The following is a 23,399-nucleotide window of genomic DNA, read 5'->3' on the forward strand; positions in this document are numbered from 1 at the left end:
CGTCGCGACGCTTCTCGGTAGCGCCGGGAACTAAAAGTCCGGGTGGCACGACGCGCCAGTATTCAGCCCGCGACGGTCGCGAGCGTTCGCGTACTTTCAGCTTTGCTAGTACATATGTATTTATTTGGGCTTGTTCTGTGCACGTATATAGTATATTAGTATATACACAAACATATATCCGAGTTCGTAAGGATAAATCTCGTAACCGGGGCAAGTGAATTTTTCTCAAGATTCTTTTCGACCACGCATATCGGTGAGGAGACGGAATTGAAGAAACTTTTAACTTGTGATGGGTGAACAAATTTATGTAAAATGTTCCAAAGTTCGAACTTACCGAAGGCAGTTGCTTTGCCGAGTTTCATTTCCTCCTCTGTTCTTCGTATCCTTTTTGTTCCCATAGGCAACAGCCGCATTTCTCTATCTAATGGCCATAAAATGAACTTGGCCGAAAGGAATCGCGTTTTACGTTATTATTATCCTTTTCTCGTTCTTTTCCTTTTCTTTCTTCGCTGCTTTTCTTATTAACCGCGGAAAAATAACAGAAATTTTGGTCCCGATTTCATCTTGCCATTGGAGCACACTTTTTACCCTTTCTACCGACCATGTATTAACATTAATCGAATACCGTGCGATCATTTACCAATATCATAATCTAACAGAGAATTCTTCAATCCCTATCGTTTCCCACTTTGACGCTAACGATTTAACGAAAACTTTCTACAATATATATTCCACGTTTTCCGCTTTTTCGTTTTTGCAGTCTCAAATATGTTTGACATTTAATTAAATACATACATTGTTTTGCCCGAGCATTCTTCGATAGACTATAAGTGTTATCGAATTTGATTCGCGATTGGGATGCGTGCAATTGTAATCGCACGTTTGCGATACCTGTAATTTCTGTAACTATATTTTACTCGACGATAAAGAGAAGGAAAAAGAGAACTGACTCAATTTATTTCCTTGCCGATACCTTGTCGTTCTATTCTGTCTATATGTCGCACGACAGTATGTAAGATGACAGGAAATTGTATAAAGAAAAGACCTCTGTCTTACAATTTACAGTCGTTCGCTTCGTAGTCTCCACTCTGGCATCAATTTTTATTTTCATTTCATTTATCGATATCGAACAACCTAGAGCATACGTGACTTCGGATACGTTACCGCCAGATACACCCTTGCCGTGATTTCATCCTCGTACGAATCTTATTCGACGTTGAATCGTTGCGTTGGGATTGGTAACAGGACCGCCGCTGCGGCTTAACGAGTTCAACGAGTTTTTCTCGGTCGACCGTTCGGTAATTGAGGATCTGGTGGCACACAAAATTCCCACCGATACGATACTTTTATCGACGAATTAATTCGTATTGATTTGCTGTGGTGGAACGAAAAAAAGAAAATAGAAAAAAGAAAAATAAAGAAGAGAACGTTTTTCAGCCATTCGATACTCTGACTTGGATGATACCGACAAGTGTTTCCAAATGAATCGAGAGCACCTAGATTTTGACAAAGTATAAACGTATGCGATTCCTATCTTCGTTCGAATGAACAATTCGTTGCCATTCGCGAGAATTAGTAGTGATTTCGTCCTTATACCAAAGTCGTGAATTTCATCGATCACATACTTTAAAGATAGATACGTATCGTTTAACTAAATAACCTTAACAACTTTCTTGTCGTTCTGTCAACTTCTGTCAAAATCTTTTTCAATTCTAATACAAAGACTCTGTTAAAATATTTATATATACGTATTTATTTGTAGATAGGAAAAGATGAAACTGACTGAAAAGATGAAGCTTCCATGCTTCACTCGATATATACTCTCAAGCGTTTCCGAATAAAACAGATACATAATTAGAAAATCGTCTAATCGTTCTGTTGCATTTCTTTCGTTCGATTCGTTGCGGATTAACGAATTATTAGCAGGAATGCGTTAAAATATACTTATTGAGAACGACTATCGCATTACGCAAAGTACCCATTAGAAGTTCAAATTCTTTAATCTTCTTTAATCTTCTTTAATGCGCGGTATATATAGATTGCGTTAATCGAAGGATATACTCGAACTTAGGGATTGCATTAGAATGCGACTACTATTAGAATATCCACTGCTTGTTAGAAAAATTGAGAAAGTAACAAGAGCTCGATTATTCTTTTAAATTACGTGCTCGTATGATAATAAATAGCTGTTAATATATACGTAGATATATAAAGTACATTTGTATTATAAAAATTGTTAATTGTTTCGTCGTATATATATATATATATATATATATATATATATATATAATTTAAATCTCTATTTTGATAAATATATATATATATAAATACATATATATATATATTTATCAAAATAGAGATTTAAATAATAACGAATAATCTGGCGAATTCAGGGAAATGAATAATATCGATTTAACGCAGGAAGTGAAAATTGTCGAACCGACGCGACGAGCGGAGAATCGCATTCGAATCTAAATCCTTCTTGACGCGAACATCGCTTATAAACGTTTTCAGTAAATAAGTTGTTAGAAGTGATGTTTCTCTCCCTGCTAAATAACCTGGACAACGTTTCCTACCGCGCGACGAGTAAAGTCCCTCTGGGCTGCTGGGCGTATTAGCAAATTCGATTCGGTGCGGTAACTTCCACCGTTCCATCGTTCCACCGGTGTAACACGAATGGAAGGGATAATGCGAACGAAGCACGATGACGTCGACGTTTAATAAAGTTTTTCGCACTCGGGGTTCCGAGTTCCACCGAATTTTATAGATAAACATCACAGGAACCGACAAAAAGTGTTTCTATTTTACACGGTTATACGTATCGTTATACGTTCGCTTAACGTGTTTAATGTTTGTAAGTCCACCTGAAGATGCAGTACAATCCTACTAAAACTTTTTCTATAAATTCAAACGAATTTGATAAAACGTCCGTTTCTTACGATATAAGTTAGAAGATGCTGTTAGTAAAAATCACTGTGGTTTCGATTTTGCATTCGTTCGGTAGTACAACTCACAATGAAGTATAAACTGAAAAGTGTGAATCTTTGGCACTTGGTGACAAATCTTTTCGACGGAAAACCGACTGAGAGGAACTTGTGTTTCTCGAATGAAACTAGTTGCTTTTTAGTTTCAGAGATGCGAAACTTTCCTGAAATCCAGTAAATTCATTGATTCCTCCTTTCCAGCGAATCAAAACCTCTTCTATTCTTGTGCCAAGTTTTAAACTAGTAAAACTCGACCGGATCTAGACGTGAGAAGGCGAACAAGTAAATTCGATTTGATAGCGTAATCCAAACTATAAATCATACAGCTTTTTCCTTGAAATTATTTGTAAAAGAAATGTAAATTGCCAATGAATATAACTCGAGTAAAAGTAAAAAGTGGAGATTAGAATCCAATTATAATTAGTATCCAAGTATTGTTTATCGTTATCATAAGTACGAAGCGTTTTTACAGTTAGCAAAATAGAATTTAGTTTTACATTAAATTGTACATCGAATCTGTAATTCTACGTATACGATTGATACACGGGTTAAGATGTGCGTAGATATGAAAGGAGGCCAGTATAATTCGTTGCGCGAAAATCTCCACTTTTAAGAAAGAAAAGAATAACTTGCCGGAAATACATTTACTTCGTATCAAAATTAACAACATCTCTCTTCAAATTAAATGATTTTCACGCAAATATCGTTGCACGTGTATATCTTTTATTTGCAACAACTTGACGAATAACAACACATTTGCAAAAACTATAGATTCACGTATAATATCATAGATATCTAAGATAAAGAGAAAATGTTTCATAAATGTCAGTGAAAAGTTCAAATATTCTGTATTTTCAGTTTATTACGCGTCGAAAGTTATCGTTTTCTACCGTAACGCATGGAAACTGTCCTCCGTTTATTTCTGTAGTATACATATACATATCTACATAGTTGGATACGTCTTCTTCTGTATTATTTCGCACGTTCGGCAATCCTATTAGCTTTTACCCTATTTTTAACCACAGCTGCCTGTGCATCGTTTTACCTCAAATTAGTCACTCGGAAACTTCGTTTACGATTGTGTCCTTATGTACTATATAGTAAAACTTACTGGTTCTGCGAAAATCATTCAAATATTATAAAATGTACATCATAGGAAGAACGATTATGAAAAGTATAGTAACACAAGAACAATAATAGGGGAATAATTTCGCGATACAAACAGAATATAGCACAACTGTATATTTCAATTCAAACTTCTTCCGTGTAACAATTTCCAATGAACAAGGGCAAGCGTTATTGTTCACATCGAGAAATCTTTCTACATTAACTTAAAAACTAATGGAAAAATATGTACGTATACATGAAAACAACAAAATTCATCGAAATAATCAACAATTTTTTAGAATTGAACATTTATCACATTCGAATTTAATGGAATCTCATAGTACCAATCTATACACTCGAAAAAATGATATTCTTCAATTATATGTTACGTTCGATCACATTGCTGAAATATAATTCTCTCGTGTTATTTATTGTACAATTATATTTGGATGTGGTTTTATTTGTAATATATCATTTGGTGCTCGTACAATTGACACGTCTCAATAAATGCCAGAGATACGTGTTATGTTGTATTATAAACTTAATAACGTTAATATTACGTCGTAATTGATAAATGAATACGAGTGGGTGCTAATACATATGTACATTGTGAATAGAGGATAAATAAGGTTGAAATTCCGTCGAACCAAGATACGCGTGTATATTGAAACGGCGGAAAAAGTGAAATGACGCGGTAAATGTCCTTTAAAGTCGAGTACGAAGTTAGTTGGCAAGGAAGAGCACCGCGAAGGTTCATACAATTAATCACTTAGCAGTTTTATTCAATTATGTCTTGCTGCGGCCCAGAGTGCCAGAACGCGAGTAGGAGGATTTAGGGTGGCTAGCGACAATGGCGTAGGTTGAAAGGAAAGTTGGTAGAAAAGGAAGAAGCAACGGAAGCCTTGCTAGTGGTATTTGATTTGTAAGCGAAAGCATAACACACTGTTAGAGTTACGCTATAAGGTTGCACAGAGAGATACGTGTTCCATGTTCATCAATCATCGACGATAAAATCCATCGAAAAGTCGAGTTGCCTTTTCAATATGCCGTTAGCATATTCGCGTCGTATCCCGTGGTATCGAGAAAGAGGGTCGATAACGAAACAGACAGAAAGCGAAAAGCAGTAGCATGAAACACAGGAAGAGGAAAGTTTTTATCGCAACTGAAATCCCTATGATTAGAAATTCTCCGTATAATTATTACTATTATCTTACAACTGGATAAATTATACGCAATTATATATATATATATATATATATTATTAAATAACAATTTTCTCAATTTCGAGCAGGCTTTCGAACAGAGGAGATTCTGGCCAAAGATTCTTCGGCTCTACCCTCTATTGCTCTGTATTACGGTATACTCGAGTATTTTGATTCTACCGAGTTTGCTCACTCGGTTTGCCAACTTTCTTTCACGATAGTTCTTTCATTCCTATGACTTATTTCCTATCAATACGGTTTTTCCTTCCTCTGATCGAACAAATTTTCGATATGGAATCATGACTGATAAACATCGATATCTGTACGTAACAATTTACATAAACAACCTTTCATCAAAATGTTTTTCACATTATTAAATCTTTTTGAATTTTTCGATACTTGTAATTGGACAACTTGAACAAACACAAAGCGTTTGAATAAGAATCATGTCTTGATAGAAGATGATTGGAAATATCTTTGTTGTTTTATCGACGTAATTGTGGTGTGTACAGTTCTAGCGTAATATATCTGCGAGAATACCGTGATCTTTAAAATTCAAAAGCATTCAATACCTTTTCTCGACGCCGGATAAACTGCTGCGATCGCATTCGTGGAAAAAAGTCAGAGCGTTTTGAAATAACCGATATCCTTGTCGAATCAGTCATAACGGCGCAATAATTTCGTCATCTCTCCGCATTTAATTCCAATAGACTTTCGTCCATTGAGTTACGTCATGTGTTTGGCGCATTAATCGTACAAGAAAGTTATGCTGTTTACATATTACCGGCCGTACGAATATACGTATTTATCAATTAAATATATTTGTTTCATAACTTATACACAAGCTGTCGTTAAAGTGTTGTAATAGAGATCATTCGAAAGAGCTTTTCTTTTGAATCTTGGTTGATACGTTTTTACGTTATACATACGTTATACATGCCATGTATGTAGTCCTTTTACACAATACTATAAGTAATTTTGTTAGTTATTATGTAATATATAAGTAAATTCGGAGTGTTACATGGTGTGATTTTCGCATCAAGTAATCTTTTTCGAACGTCGAATTTATACAAAGCATATTTCGTTTCGTAGTGTATTATTTTGAATTAAGGTACACAGTGACCATGTATGCTTCACGAATAAATTGTTGCATCGTATTCGTATACTGCTTTAATATTTAGCAAGATTGTTGTAATATTAGTAAATGTTAAATATCGTTTTGATAAAAATCTAATTATAATTTTGTTTATCCAAGTCTGATATGTGACGTTACTTACATTCCAGAATGCAGAAACAGAGTATGTCGAGGAGAGTTTCCCGAAGAATCGCGCGAAAGTGAGAATCGCGACGGGTGACTACTTAAAAATACCGATTGTTTATTAGTGGGGAATTCTAGAAATAGCACAGTAAAAGAAGAAACGAAAACAGTGTAGCGGAAATCTTACGAAACGTGAAGGGCGGGTGATATGAGTGAATATAGGATCTTTCGTGACGTTAAATGATCGAGTTACGGCCTGGTCGAAACAAACCCCGTCGATTAACCGGCACGCGATACGTCGGAAACACGATTAAAACATAGTGCGTCCTTCTCTTTTGCGCAAAGAAACCGACAGATTCGTGAGCTCGCGTGGAAAGTGAAACAACGTTGGATACAGGGGAAAGAAGCAAACGGGGTGTGTTCAAGAAGAGAAGTGAAAAAAAGGAAAAATAATGTGGTGTCACGTCCTCGCCACCGTCGTCGCTTTTTTGTGTGTTGTCTACGCTCAAGGTTAGTCTGATTTTCATTCATATTTTTATACATATTTTCATTTCAATTTCGAATCTGCCATTGCCTTCTACGGTCAAGGTGTAACAATGGGACGTTCGTTGTCAAAAGATATAGAGCATACACACGTACATTTATTTTTACGAATATGTAACAGACAAATGGTCAAGGATTTGTGATTTCCCTATTTAACAGAATCTTGCAGCTGTACCTTGTAACGGATGAACTCTTGAACAGATGATGTGACCCATGCGACCATATTACCTGCGTGATTAGTTCGTACGAATCAAGTACCCTCATTTTCATCCAAGATCGCATCACGTTTCTGGAAATCACCGATCAAAATTTCAAAGTATCTTCAGCCTTGCGTACACGTATACAGGCTTCGCTCCACAAAAGTCTGTATTCGATGAAACTACATATACGAGTACGTATCGCGTGCGTATTCATGACGAAAAGGTAAAAGCATCTATGGTTAGAAATCAGAAAAGAATTTCCAAGTCCGATCGATACGCTTCGAGATCCTTTGAGAAAGTTACCTCTGAACTCTGAATCTACATATATTCATACGTTGAACTCGAGCTTGTAAAAGTGTTAAAATGTCGCGTTATTATGTTATCTACGGTCAACGAATTTTACTTTTTCGTACAAAATTCAATATATAACCTATACGCATAATCTAGCAAATATAAACGAAACGAGTTTTTTCCTAAATTATTCTGTATATACAGGTTTCTTTCACCTCCTTTCGTCTAAAGATCCGAGCATTATCTCTGTATCTTATCTTTACACATATATTATTAAGCCATTTATATGATGAATCAGTAGTTGCAAAATAATGCCAACTTCATGTTTCTTTTACTAGGCTGTGTATTAGCGCACCTAGGCATATTGTTTTATATACGTATCATACATATTTTACTATCGTATTTTACCACGTTTGTAAACATAGATTAGGTTCATACAAATTGTTAAGAATTTTAAAACTATCGATAACCATATACGAGTTCTCGCATATCTTGCAACTTTTAAACAGGCGTTAAATTTCACAATAAATTACCAATGACAGAAAGAAATTCTAGTTTTAGGTAAATATGAATATATTTTGAGTTAATTGTATGTATATAAAATATCATATAAATATAATATAGAACATCAAACTTCAATAGAAATTAGAAAATGAATGTCTCTCTGAAACTTGCTTTGTAATAAAATAGGTCCAATAATACTTTTGTAATAAAGTAGGGCGCAATAACGAAGAATTAAACGAGTTGATGAAAACCTTATCTACTTTCAAGTGAGAGTCAGCCGTGATACAGATCTTTCGTTGTATCTGCCCACCATACGATACGAAACGTATACAGATATGTTTCATAAAAATATTTCTTTTTAAAATGCTTCTCGCTCCGTCGCATCGTGCCGATCTAAAACACACACACACACACACACACACACACACACACACACACACATCGTCGTTCCGTTGTTTTATAATTTACTTTCACTTATGTTTTTAGATATATACGTTGTCGTAGTAGATATATGTAGTTACAAACTGTTGCACGTAATAAAGAAGGAGTGTAATTCAATGGGATTTATGAAAATCAAAACGATGCTATTTGTTCCGAAAAGTAATATTCGCGTTTCTCGTGCATTTTAATGCTACTCTTCCGACCGGAAAAACAAAAGGACTGAATCTCCATAAATAAATATTAATAATGTTTATTACGAAAAGCGCAATTGGATTTACAAAAAAAAAAAAAAAGAAAAGAAAAGAATTTCTTTATGCAATAAATAACGGTGATTCAACTGCTTATATTTTATACGCGAATGTAGGTGCGTATTAGTGATACTCACTTAAATGAGATAAAATAAAAAAGAAGATGGATATTATCCGAGACATGTCGAGCAATAATAAACTTTCATTAACTACAATACTATATTTTTCGATTGGCCGTCCTCCTTTCGTAATTTTTTTATTAGCAAGGTTTCTTATACACTACTCGAGTGGGTATACTAAATCGGTAATGCCTCGGAAAATGCAATTCAAAGGGTCACAAAATCTCCACCAATTCTTACGATCGAAATCGCTATCAAATCACACAGCAGTGTAAGATATTATAAGGTGGGAGTGAGAATCGACGAGACGCCATTTGAATCGATGAAAGACGAAACTTTTACAATTTTTGCTTCGTTATACTATAAGTACAAATATCGCCATTTTGATTAAAACAAATCAACACACGATGCAATCAGACCATCTTTTAGGCGATAATAAATTGATAGATACAATAAAATATAACAGCCCAAGCCGGTATAAGATGTATTTTATATATAGTATGTACATACATGTATACAAATAGATATTATGAATTTCTCGAGTTTCGTCATTTTGTTTGCACTGGCAAAAACTATTCCCAAACACTATTCACATTTCGCGACAAGTACGTGCTTATTATACGTGCGTATCGATACATACGACATTCGTAGATCGTATTGTAAAGTCAAGGATTTTGTCACGCCTATTCTTCGACTTGTTTTAACGCAAGCGGAGACGCAACCCTAGGCTGTTGCTGTTGTGCGTCGCGAGACCCTTACGTGCAATCGAATCGAGGTCGCACGCGTGTTTGCGTCGACGAGTGCATGCGAATTTGTACATACGCACGCACTCACACTGTAGTCACAAGCATCGAGGCGTGGTCGGCGAATTATGTGCTACGTGTAGGGACACGTACGTAGGGAGTTGTGGCGTTACTGCGTCACCGACCTTTACTCGTGCACCCTCTGTTTCTTTCGTCCACCCCAATGGATCGTGCAGTTTACGGTTCCCATACGGCCGTGGATAGATTCACCCGTAGCTTCGTACACTACGTACATACGTGAAAACAGCTTTTGCTGAAACTGTCGAGAGCTTTGCGATGCTTCCTCGGGCTGATGACGAGGCTTTGAACAATACTGCAACATTCGAGGTTGCATTCTGTTTTTTATCTCCTCTCTTTCGTTTCCTTTTACTCGTATAATATGCCCAAAAAGAGTAAAATTTCACCTAGCGTTTGATAATTTTCGAAATTTTGTATCACACGCGACGCAACGGCAAATATGCTGGTGAAAATAGACGAATTTCCAAGTTTGACAAAGTTTAATATCACCCTGTAATATTTAAAAGTCTCCGCAATTAGTACTGATAGTGTTTAGCAAAATGAAACGATATATAACATGACAGTAGTGATTCGTCACATTTTGTGTAATTGCTGATTGTAATTGCTGATTTTATTAAGAAGTGATTAGGTCGTTGCAATTATAAATGGAACATCGAGATAACGAACGTAATCTACGCTAAAATGTCGAAAGTTTAGTTTTGGAAACGGTTTTGGCGTGTTTTATTGTAGCTGTTTTTTTTTTTTTTTTTTTTTTTTTTATTTTTTTTTTTTTTTTTGGCTGCAAGCAAACACGAAATTTATCGATTCGATAGTACGAATTTTTCGAATCGATCAAATTCATTTTTATGCTGCTCTTCCGGTGAATGGATTAAAGTAATGTATTTATAGTATTGTTTCAGATTTATCGTTTCGAATTTTCCCTATTTCCTTTTTTATTTTTTGAAGTTTGAAAGGGGAATCTTAGCTACATTCGTGGAAAAGCAATTTTCATATACAAGCAGAATTTTCTGTGGTTTCCTTAAACTTCGCAATAGTAAACAAAATTTCGTTAATTGGATTGCCACAGAAACAAGATGTTTTTTCAATGGTGGAGTACATAACTGGAATTCGAGCGTTAAATGGTAGATTCCTGGAAACTCGAATTTAAATTTTTTGCAAGGGAGAAATTCTTTCCAACTTTTCTCCTACCTGAAATGTACACAATTCTGTATACTGTACCAATCTAGAGTTTACGATTCTCAATTCTCCATTCTAATGTGGACAAAAACCAATCTCCGGTTCTACGGGCTATGGTCATGTTTTTGGAAAAGTAGACACGCACACGTTCGCTAGTGTGCACGAAGTGTACGAGTCAGTGGGACGTATGAGATTGCTAGCAGCGTTAGAACATTTTTGTATCGATGCTTTTAACGTTTGTGTCATTTTACTTTGAGAACAAGTTGTGCGCATCGCATTCACGCTTCGAAGTGGAATGCATTGCGCTCAATGTACGCAAGCATTGTTTACTAAAATTGACATTTAGCATGATACCGTTATAATAGTACCGTTATATCTTTGTGTCTTTTCCGTTTAAACGTAAATTTGTACGAGACGAAACTAGAATCGTGTTGATTTCGAAGCATTTGATATTTGCATATTCCCCGATAGAATATATTTGCTATGGTAATTCATAAATTTTCAGCCATTACGCTATCTACTATACTATAATATAATATAATTCTATTTGATGACTTCACTCATCACGATATACATCTGTCGATCGATATAACGAATTTAATTAATTCGGTTGACGCGCAGCGATCTTAATCGATCGCCATATGTTCTTACTGTCAGCTGACGTTGAATTCATGCGTTTCCGTCGCTAGATAATGTCAGTTATCGATTCATTTTAACGAATACCTTGATAATGCCCTCTTTCTACTTAAATCGTTAATTTAATATCTTATGTACAATCGATTATTTATTTTAATTGTATAAAATAAATAAATAAAACAGATTTAATTCCTTTATGCTCGGATTAGCACAAACGATGTAATAATAAAATCTGACCAAATATTTAATTCAAATTTTAATACCTTCGGTATAAAAATAAGTAATTTGGTCGATAGTGTTACTTGTACATACATATACATATGATACATTTGCCATAATATTTAATTACTACAAGTAAATAGTCTTGTGCCATTTTCATGGCTAGATAGCGATTAAACGCAGAATCAAATCACATTATTATCGACGATCTGTGTTGAAACTAGCTATAGCGTAATATATTTCGAATATAAAATGTACAATTTAAAGCAATACAATGGAAAGAATGTGACCGGAATTTTCATACATACAGTTTATATACACGTATATGGAAATACATATGTACTTACCAATAAAAGCATCAAGAAATGAATTCATACTGTGAACACGTTGCTACTACATGTACACATTACTGTACATAGTTATTTTAATAAACAAAGTAATAGTATACATTTGCTTATCGCTGAAAATGTTACTGTTGTAACTTTAGTTCCCTTTCTCTTTCTTTTTATCCTATTACGTGTATATATATATATTTATTTATTTATTATATATGGATCGCCATAAATCAGCGAAGATAATAAAGAAAGAGAGGGAGGGGGAGAATGTCGAATTGCAGGAAGAAATTTTGCACTAGTGGTTTTTCGATCTTGCATCAGTGGTCGAAATAGTGGTTCTTTACGAACAATTGTTTTTGCGAAGGAATCGACTGGTCCGCCTTGGGGAAAGAAACGATACTCTGATAGGTTTAACGAGACGGGAAAGATTCTGACTAATTACCACCAGAGCTTCTTCTGTAAGTCACTTATCATTGTACAAAAACTAAAGTAGTGCAAAAACTAAAAGCTCTAGCTCGCAACAATCATCCTGGATTCAATTAATTTTCAACACGCGCATTATCGCACATCGTATCGCAATGTGTAGCGGCTTTTCAAAACTAGCATCGTAAGTTTGCATTTGCAAATTCCAACGAATTAGAAATCAGGCGTTTCGCGAGCGTTTTCTCGAATTGGGCTGTTTAGTTGGGCTGAATGTTCATTTTCTCCTAATGTACACAGAATTCTAAATGTCTTCTAAAGCCGGAATCAATTTTCAAGCATTAATCAAACATGACTTTTCATTTAACGAATACAGATATCATTACATCTTAGCATTTTAACGTATATCATATTTAATCAAATTTCATCAAATTTCATCAAATTTCATCAAATTTATTTCATTCTTAAACAACAATGAAAATTACAGCATAATTTTTGTTCAATTATAATGAAGGTGTATAATAATTTATAACATTTTGTAACGCGCTACGATGCTCTATCCGAGCTCTATAGGTTGAAATTATTTCGAATTAAAGATACATTTGCATACGCCTTTCACAGTGTAAGGACGAACGGAAAACGTTTCATTTGCAAAATCGGAAAAGTACTTTCTAAATCGACGATCTTTAATATTTCAAGTTTGGCACATAGTATTTAATTCGCTATCACTTGCCAAAGAGTTATCTTAGGAATTAGCAGGCCTCGTTGCCAGAAGGTAACTACGTGAAGCACCCGTCCGATTGCCTCTAATCCCAACTACCCTCTATTGCATTAATCCAGGTATCTGGAAGCTGTTACCAGCAAGAATACCGAGTTCTGACTCTACTTGTTCCGTAGATCGGTGTATCCAATACTGTGCAGTATTGTATTACGGGGCGGCAGTCATCATTCCCTTCAACGTGCCAGAAAATGTAATTGTTTGTCCACGTGGATTCGTCGCTTGTATCGATCTTACAAAATATTCTAAAACTCGATCTAATAATCTAATTAATAACTTAACCGTAATCACTATGCTAGATATTTAATGCCCGGCGGGAACTACATATTCGTTATCCTTATGCATATTTGGACAGCGACCGTTACCTTCGAATGTCGCGTGACACTACGCCATCTCTACCGTTGCTTCAAACAATGATCTTATTACTACAGTGACTTGTAATTTATTAGTCTTTGCGCGTTTCTTGTAAATTTATGCTTTGCTGAATTTCTTTCAATAGTATATTGCTATGCAATAGAGATTAATATAAGATCGTATTTTACAGATATCTCTTTCTTAAAGGCTTTTGAAAGTACGCAACGTATTACGTATGTATATAAACTGATGTATATAATGTATGTATAATATAATTTTAATACACCATTGATAATTTTGCACTCTTTTATAACGAAATCGTTCGTCTTATCGTGCCATATTGAAATTACAGTATGATTTCAAGATTTATAAAAGGATTTGTGTATGTTATTTAATACATCGGCTATCAATAACGTTCGAGTCGCGACTGTGCTTTTGTCTTCGTATACAGTGTACAATACGTGTACTTTGTTGCTCCTCAGATTTATGTTATCGAATCACAAACGGTAGCGTGCAACGTTTATTAACATAAAGATATTAGTCCTTGATTATCGTTTAAAGCTACTATATAAACTATTATTATAGACGATGTCTATTTTTTTTATCGGCATCACCGACCACGATAAACGGGTTAATTTAATGAATGCGAAAACGCTTACCGTTGAAATCAAACGGTAATCTTTTTACACGCATGCACAGAGTTAGATTACGGTAATTATTTGGTAGTCTCCCCTCGCCACTGATTTCGATGATTTTTCATTCATCGACGATTCCGACAATTCCTATGATTCCGATGATTTCGTTGCCGAGAGCATAATCCTGAACGACAACGACCTTTTCCCATACACGTGTCCGTTGCTCGACCCTAGTTACCGGGATATTCGCGAAATACTGCCTTTACGGCACATATGCCCATATGCGTGTATCCGTGACACAGTCACAGGTATAATCGACACGTTTTGCCGCTTCGTTCGCCGCTTGACGATCTGTTTACATCCATCAGCCATCGATCTTTTTATCTTTGTATCATACTTTAGGCGTCTAAACGAACAGCCTGTGGGAAAATCTCGTTCATAAATTGAGTATACGGGACTGTAAGCAATTTCTTTGATAATGTTACTTCCCTATAGATCTTTCTTGCTATCTGTATAAATCAACAAGCTCAAACATGGATGATATTTACTTTTAATTCAGTTGTAACAGACATTTCTTAGAGCCCCGCGTATGCTATCTAAGTCCCAAGCGGTGGTTACATGTATAGAAAAAAAGTTGTTCAGAATCATATCCCCGACAACATCGTGAAAAGTCATCGAAACCTATGATGGCGATAGCTTTCTAAATAATTATCTATGTTCTTTATTCGCGATAGAATAGCGCATGATTGGAGGATTTCAGTGACCTGTAGCTCTAGAACGCGATATCATGCGAGGCTAAATGACGGAATAAAAAAACGATTCTTGCGTCATACAAGGTGATCGAAATAATGTAAGCAAGTTAAATTCTATTAAATTATAACGATTTCTTTCGCTTCTGTTTTAATTATTGTACTTGGCAATGGTGTCTCTCCGACAAAGTTTTTCTCTCGTTCCGTGCTCTCTTCGAAAAAGTCTCTGCTATCGTATACCTCTTGTTGTTGTTGGTGTTTCTCTGCCTACAATGCGAAACAATAACAAGATGGTAACGGTATAGCCACGTCTGATCATATCTAAAGTCCGAGTGTCCTTTACCTTACTTGCGAAACGTTCGAACTACGACACGAAGAGATCACCGATGATTTGTTAATTTCGTGATTTCCTGTGTTTTCTACGTGACAACCGCGCTGCTTGTCACGGGTCTTATTGCCGAGAAACAGACGCGACAAGACTTGGCTAGACGATGAGTCTGGTCTGACTGGACGGTTTTGAGGGTCGTCGTGTCTTGGACTTTTCCTCCGATTCCAAACCAACGATGTCCCAACAGCTCTACCTTGGACGATGAATGGTCAGCGTAAAGCTAAACGGCGCATACACATAAAATCGTAACTGCAACGATACTGTTACTTAAAACTTGTCGATACGGTTGACCTTTCTTAGTACGCAATGCCCATAAAACTTCGTCTCTACGTTGCGAATAAGAACTTGTGATAGAAAGTAATTTAGGTAATTGATATTACGAATTCGTGAAATCTCCGGTATACAAAGATATTCTACACGGTTAAAGTTACAAGTAATCAAGCATCGACACCGATCGATACAGTACCACCAAGGATTTTATTTTGCGCAATATCCTGCCTCTCGATAGACCGAATCAAAGTTAAGATACTGTACACTTGGTGCGTCTCTGACTGAGGTTTGCAGCCCTTATTTTCTCAGGTTTCTGTCAATTCCCTCGTCAAGATGTTCAAACACGTAAAATTCGATGCCCGATTTCGCTATCTCGCTATATTTCTTTCACCAACCTAAAACCTTACGGATTATACCTTGTAGCATGGTATAGCTCTGGTTGTCACCACTTTTTTCGTTACTTCTTCGGTCATTCGTCTCATAAAATTCGCCTCATCCTTAAAAACTAACATTTGCCTTTTCTATTCATCGGATACACTGCTATCTGCATGAGCAACTATTACTTTATCTATTATATCTAAACACACCATAAAGTTACAAACTTTCGCACACGTTATCGATGCGTTAATGCTATTTGATATCGATATTGATTTGAAACCAAATCAGTCTCATCGAAATCCATCGGAATATGAAACGATAAATATGCCCAATGTCTTCTATACGATAGGATTCGTCTAAGCGAACAAAAGTACGACGATTGTTCTGTGAAATACGACTATAGTGGACGTGTCGGTTATTAAAACGTCTAATAATACGAATAAGAACGTATTTCGTGTCTTTGACAAACACGTTCTCCGGACAAATCGATTTGCTCTAATGTATGCTAGTTACGTTCCTTCTACGATACTTAGAATTAGAACAGACTACTACTCGAAACACGCACGTGGTCCTGTTACGGTTACTGGAGTTAATTCTGTCGATTCGATATATGTATGTCTGTATGTATGTATGTATACAGTCTGTATGTATGTATATAGTATGTATGATGTAGCTTCGATCTATGAATTTCCACTGCCATACGTTACTTAGCGTTATCTCGATTACCAGGGATTCAAATCGATTACTAACAATTTGTAGCCACCGGTACATACACATATACGCACTTAATCTCGCAAACCAGAATTCATATACATGTATATCTACGTTTAATTCGCATCTAGACTTAAGCTACAAACTTAAAATAAATCACTGTCACTTTGAAGAATCGGGCGTCTTGCTTTTCGAAAAAAAGCAAAACTGATCTATCTCTTAAAGATTAGCGTTAACTGGAATTTGATAACCGACAGTTTAACTTTTTTTTTTCTTTTCTTTAATGATCGATTATGCATTTGGATGGATAAAATCGAATAAAATAAAATGTTTCAATTTTGTAAGAAGAGCAACTAGGGAGGATCTCTCGAAAATATAAGAGAAAAATAGGCGTCTTGGTATTCATGGAAAAAACTCGATCCAAACCGACATGACGCCTCAAATCGAGCAAAAGTATTTCGGATCATATAAAATATGAAGTACCGTTAAAGGTTAAACAAAGTGATCGGTATGAAATGATACTGATAAAAGCATGTTTGATAGCGAGTACGTCAAAAAGTATGCAAGTACTATGCATGTACATACTAATGAAATTATTCGGATATAACGATGGTTCTATCGATGTATATACTCGTCTTCGGTCATCTTCGGAGACGTGAAACGTGCGAATGCGTGTAAGGATGGACGAACGCGAAGATGTGCGAAATTTTGAGTCGATGAGAGAACGAAGACGGAACGCGACGAAAAAGAGGAAACGAATGTGGCATTACGCGACAGCTATGCCATGTGTCCCTTTTCTTTCGTCCTTATAATATCGTATTTTATTTCGTTAAATGTTACTTCGCTTTTACGTAAAACGACGACATTTCTGATCCATCATAGGAGATTCTATCCTACATGCGTTGTGAAAGAGTAGCAAAGAAGAAGATTGATATTCCGTGTCAGAATATGTTAGAAACGGGCAAAGTAAAATATTTTAAAAGTTTTAAAAAATGTAAACGTTGGAAAGATCAGGCGCAGAAGGGAGAATCTATCGAAGCGCGGAAAGCATTGATTACGAGAACAGAGAACAATGTACTAGATTAAAGCGCGATAATGCGGAATAGATTGAAAAAAAGAAGCTTAAAGGTATGGAGTGCAAATCAAGTGGAAATGAGACGAGAATGAATTCATATATGATAATTCCAGAAAATGAGAAACGGTATAAAAGTTAAACTGAAGTGGATGAAAAATATGGGCAGGTCAGCTTTCTGCTGATAACAGCAAGAACTTAAACCGGAGATTAACAGATAACGATTGTGACCTCTTAGTTTTGAAAAAAATTTATATCATATTGAATACTTCTTACGTGCAAATAAGAGTACGGATGATATAGAAAAAGTTGTGAACGTTTCTTAGTAAACAGGTGATTTTTCAAATAAATGAAAAACTATATCGGTCGATATCGATATATATATATATATATTTATTTATTTATTTATTTATTTATTTATTTATTTATATACTGTGCTGTATAAGGATTTCTATCCTCAAGTCCCTTTTAAATCATTTTTTCTAGTTCTAATTTCTCTAATTTTCCTCGTATATATTTACGTGTATCCGTATACATATACGATATACACATGTACGTACTAGAAGATGATTTGAAAAGTCTGTTCGTTCTGTAAACAAATCCGTTTAAATTTGTTCATCGGTATCGTTATCTTCGCTATCTCTTTTATTATTTGTACAATTATCGATAATTCTTGAACGATGATTACTTACAAACGATTTCTATCGATTTCTACAAGATACAATGCATTGCCGCGAGTGTGAACGTTTTGCGACAGAACCATTTCCTACTCTTCTAGAAGAAATTCAAATGTACCAGTAAATTGTTTGTACAATATATCCGAGTGTATAAACGGCAGTATGCATTTACTTCTCCACGCTTTTCGAATGATTTATTCGTACGATGTAAATAAGGATTTGATGACCGATTTGAACACAATGTTGCAACGCAAGTTTTAATGTAACATGTGACGAGTTAGATTAAAAGACAAGATATTCCACAATCGCGAAAGATATTATTAAATTCAAGGCTGTATGCGCTAGGTACTCGATTCTGACTAAATTCTTCTCTAATCCTTTATTTTTACAGTACAATTTTTTGATAGTATGTCGAATTACTTAAACGAATCAATTCAATTCGCACTATTTTACTCGTCTATCCAGTCAATCATCATTATTTCATCGAGACTGTATCGTAGTAAGATTAAGATAATCCTCCTGTCCTAAACTAATCAATGATTGACCCGTACAAGCTATTCAATACTTATCCGTATGAAATAACAAACTGCATCACGTAATGTATTAAAAATAATATGACTCTATATATGTGATCTATAGCTGACTTTAATACATCCAATCTTTAATCTCATAATGCTTCCTTTGCACTTTACATACGTATGCATGTACATACCTGTAAAAACATTCTTTCTACACGGTTTATTTTTTGAAATACTTGCAACGATAGGTCGAAATAGGTCAACCTGTATAGTAGAAACAGTTTTTAATGTTTAATCGATGTAAATAAAGGTTATATAGTATAGAAACACAACTAGGTCAAAATGTATTCTTCTCGCTTTGCCAGTTCTACCTATCGATAATTATTGTAAAGTATTCAAAAGTGTTAAAAATATAGTGTTCTTTGTATCGTAGCGATTCATGTATTTAGTAATTACACGATGTTGTAAGGAGTTAAGATTTAATAAAAAATATTTGATTGCTTTGAGTGCACACCATTTAATTTTAATTATTTCAGATAATCGAAACGCTGTTGAAACTCGACTGCAAGATTACACGTTTAATTTTCTATTAATGTTTCTTAAACATTGCGCGGTGGCATCAACGATGCTCTTGAAATTCAAGTTTATATCTGTAAACGTTACTCATCTGCCTCATACTTTCCTTGTAACTAGCTTCCCTTGTTTCGCTGCAAATTAATGCAAATATTATTCGACGAACTAATCAACGTTTCCTTTGTCTTTGCGTATTTTTCTGAAGTCACTTCCGAGATCTAGACATATTGTTGTAATAATTTCGCGTTACAAACTACCGCAGTGCAGGACGTTAACCAACGAATTTCCGCGTTGTCGGCACTCATTGCGCCCGGAAAAATTACACAGGAAAGTGGCAACCGTTTTATTACACAAGCGTAGCAATTCCAGCCGCTAAACTATTTTTCTACGCAACTACATCATTGTGTCCTTTACGCTTTACGAGTGACTTGGCTGTTACAGATCGTTTGCACATGCACACGTTTGCCCCATGAAAACGTTACCTGACACATACCATGCATCGAAGAAACCACTTTACAGACAACCATGCTGTATATTCGAACTATAAGAACCATTTCTATTGTAATTGCGAGTAAAGTACGTATATCGATATTAAAATGATCTCTTTTCTTCTGCACACAGCCTATGTCTTTTACTCGCTAAATACGTATAAATATATATAATAAATAAAAGTAGAAGATAAATTTTCACGTATCTTTGCCAAGTTGTCACAACACGATACGCGAACGGAAGATAGAAAACTTGGGAGTAAGACAAAAATTGTTATGAAAAAGCACAAGAAGATAATCCGAATGAGAATACAAGAACGAATTGGATAGAGCATAGAAGAGATTGGCAATCACACGAACAACCCGCAAAGATATGCTTTAGCGCCATCATAGTATATAATACGGTAGTATATTCCAATCGAGAGTCGGAATAATCCTTAATCGACGATAGAAATCTTATAATTTTCAAACAATTTGATCCATTTTTAACTTTTTATGCTAACAAACCGAAACATTTTAATTTTTGTTATTAGCAGGATCGATCGATCGTAATATTAATCGAGCAAATATCCTGATATTTTGATCGCATTAAGTGTTAAGATAGTGTTACGATATGATCGTTTATCGATACGATACAATTCTAACAACAATCGAACAGCGTTGCTTTCAATATTCAATATCAAATATTCCGATGAAATATTTAATCGATTTGGAAAACTTTTAGTTGTTGGCTATTATTTTTCCAGCTTACAATTAGAAACGGAAGGGAGTAGCGCCTGTTTAGAATTTCTAATATGCAAAGCAACTTGTGTTTCCAGTAATATAAATAAGTCTAATGGAAAAGGTTAAAGTATGGAAAAGAAGGTAAACCGATCGAGTAAAAGGAACAAAAGATGTATTCTGCCTCTCTCGATTTTATGTAAAGCACAGTTCAATTACTCGATAGACCCTCGTTTCGTTAATCTTTTCCTTCTTTCGTTCCTCAGTTTCCAGTTGGTTCGTCTGCTTGATGGCAGTTCTCTTTCGTCTTTCTCGCAACGGCGAAGACAAACTCGTTCTATTCGTTGGCCTCGTGAGAAACCCTTCTTGCAGTAAAGCTCGACAACTTTTCGCTTCAGCATTGCAAATTGTTTGGCACGAGTTCTGTCGGAGGCTACTTACTGAGTTCTCTCTCTCTCTCTCTCTCTCTCTCTCTCTCTCTTTCTCTCTATACCCTTACTCTATCCTAGACGCGGTTACTTCAGCATTGGACTATCGTGTTTCAATTTATTCCTTTCTTCTCGACACAATCGCACCCGCTTTCATCGACAAAAGTTTCACTCGTTCGTTTTTCCAAGATGTCGTGACGGTAACTCTTTTGTGGTTGTATTTGTTAAAGAAATTAAAGGTTTCGATCCCGAACGATACAATCGGTAACGATCGACCACGCGCCAACGTATATAAACCCGTCTTATTTTATCAACACTTATTTTATAGTAATTGATCCAATCTACTAATTTCCAGTATCTCGACATTATCGAACATTCAAATCTACGATAATGTCGTCTCATCTACGAATCAGATAGAGTGTCTGTGTCGATTCGTTGTCAGTGTTCGTTTAATGTCTTGCACATGTTCTTTTCCATTCGTCGGATATCTTTGGCTCTGTCAGCTAAACGTTGTTCGCATAGGGTATAAATGGAAATTATTCGATTTACATACAAACACTCGGTTAAACACGCAATTGCATATCATTCCGTGTCTCGTTAACAATCGTTATCTTATTAAATCGTAGATATACCGCAGAGGCCCGTTTCTTCTTTTCAATGATCCATAGAGATTACTTTACGCAAAATTGTTCACTACTAGTAAATATATTACGATACATTTGAATGAAAATATAAAACTATTTACAGATATCGTATTAAGCAATCCTTAATTAAGAAGGGCAAGTAGTTGCGTGGATGCTTCTGGAGAGAGGAATGATCGACGCGCGAACAAAAACCGATAGTTATTGGGTCTTGTAGTACGCGTGGCCAGAGTTTCACTATTAATCAGCCATTTCTCTAGCAACTTTCCGACGACAACTACATGGTTTTCCAAAGTGCAAACAATTTTAATCGATGAACTTTGCTTTCACGTTCGATCCAATTAGTTTGCACAAAGGAATTTTATTGTAATCAGAACGCGATGAAAACGAATCTCGTTCAGCCAACTGCGAAATCATTTTGAATTAGAAAATACGATTGAACAATTTTACCCTTAATAGTCTTGTGAAATTGAATTTCGACTATTTAACGATTTAATTAGCACAGAATATGCTGGAATGTCTTGTGTGTTAAAAAGAAATTAATATCATTTAGTACGGCAACAGAAGTCGTGCAAATAAAACGCTTAAAATTATAACAATTAAATTTCATATACACGTGTATATGCCTTTTGTATAAATAAACAAGTAATAAATAGATAAACACACACACACACACACACACACACAAACACGTTATTTATTGAATACACATATAAGTAATAGTGTATAAAGAACTTATTTTTTATTACAAGTTTAACATCCTAACAAGACGGAACATAATAACGTATCGTATTTGAACTTTTGAATCGCAGTTACGTGTTTTGTGTTTAAGCAGTGCCTCTGATGCTAGTTCTACCGATAAAACATAATATACTTGTTCTACATGATATTGCGAGATAAAGAATGGAGCGATTCGGTCAGACCACCCATGGAACCATCTCTGAATATCAGTGCAATTAACCTGCCCATAGCATTCACGTAGCACACCCATAAGCTGCTATGCAGGTCAGCCTGTACATTTATCGTTATTACAGTGCTTCGTACTATACATTATTGCACTTTTCGTTAAATTATAATTGGGATGTGTTCAACGCAATCGGTTACATATATATTCTTATACTTACAACGTTCTCATAATATACAGCTGGGTGTATGTTAAACGTTTCAGAGTTGTTATCAGAGCCTGTGTCAGTGGACAACGTATTTATATTTACGATCTAACGAACGCTGAAAAGTTCTGCATGGATACCCAGTATCTAGCATTTACGGATGAAACAAAAATTGTCACTTTTCAGCAATGATAGCTTTCAAACATGTACGTACCTACTTGATGCACGTATTGGGTTGTAACATTGTAAAACGTTCGATTTGGAACAAATCTTATCTCACTGAATGCTGAATGAATGAAGAAGAGGCGTAAAGAAAGAAAATTGTGAAAGAATGAAAATTTCGCAGCAGGCAGAAAGTTCTTAGGTCTAGGAACGATATATAAAATGATAATTTTGATAAAGGCAA

General features: G+C 35.4%; 1 protein-coding gene across 6 annotated transcripts in view; it reads left to right on the forward strand.

The window, feature by feature from the left end:
• The first annotated feature begins 45 nt into the window (after positions 1-45).
• Positions 46-23,399, forward strand: part of LOC100746249 (carcinoembryonic antigen-related cell adhesion molecule 5) — a 100,483-nt gene continuing 77,129 nt past the window's right edge. For 4 of the 6 annotated variants that reach the window (XM_024364429.2, XM_003486061.4, XM_012394661.3 and 1 more), the window contains exons 1-2: positions 46-253; positions 6,578-7,061. In XM_024364429.2, coding sequence (XP_024220197.1) covers positions 7,004-7,061 — 58 coding nt within the window. In that variant the 5' untranslated portion in view covers positions 46-253; positions 6,578-7,003. Of the gene's footprint in view, positions 308-6,577; positions 7,062-23,399 lie in introns of all 6 variants that reach the window. The other 2 variants (XM_024364430.2, XM_033318417.1) reach the window with 2 other exon arrangements.

Source organism: Bombus impatiens, unplaced genomic scaffold, assembly GCF_000188095.3.
Source record: "Bombus impatiens unplaced genomic scaffold, BIMP_2.2 scf_0096, whole genome shotgun sequence".
In the NCBI taxonomy this organism is placed as follows: Eukaryota; Metazoa; Arthropoda; class Insecta; order Hymenoptera; family Apidae; genus Bombus; species Bombus impatiens.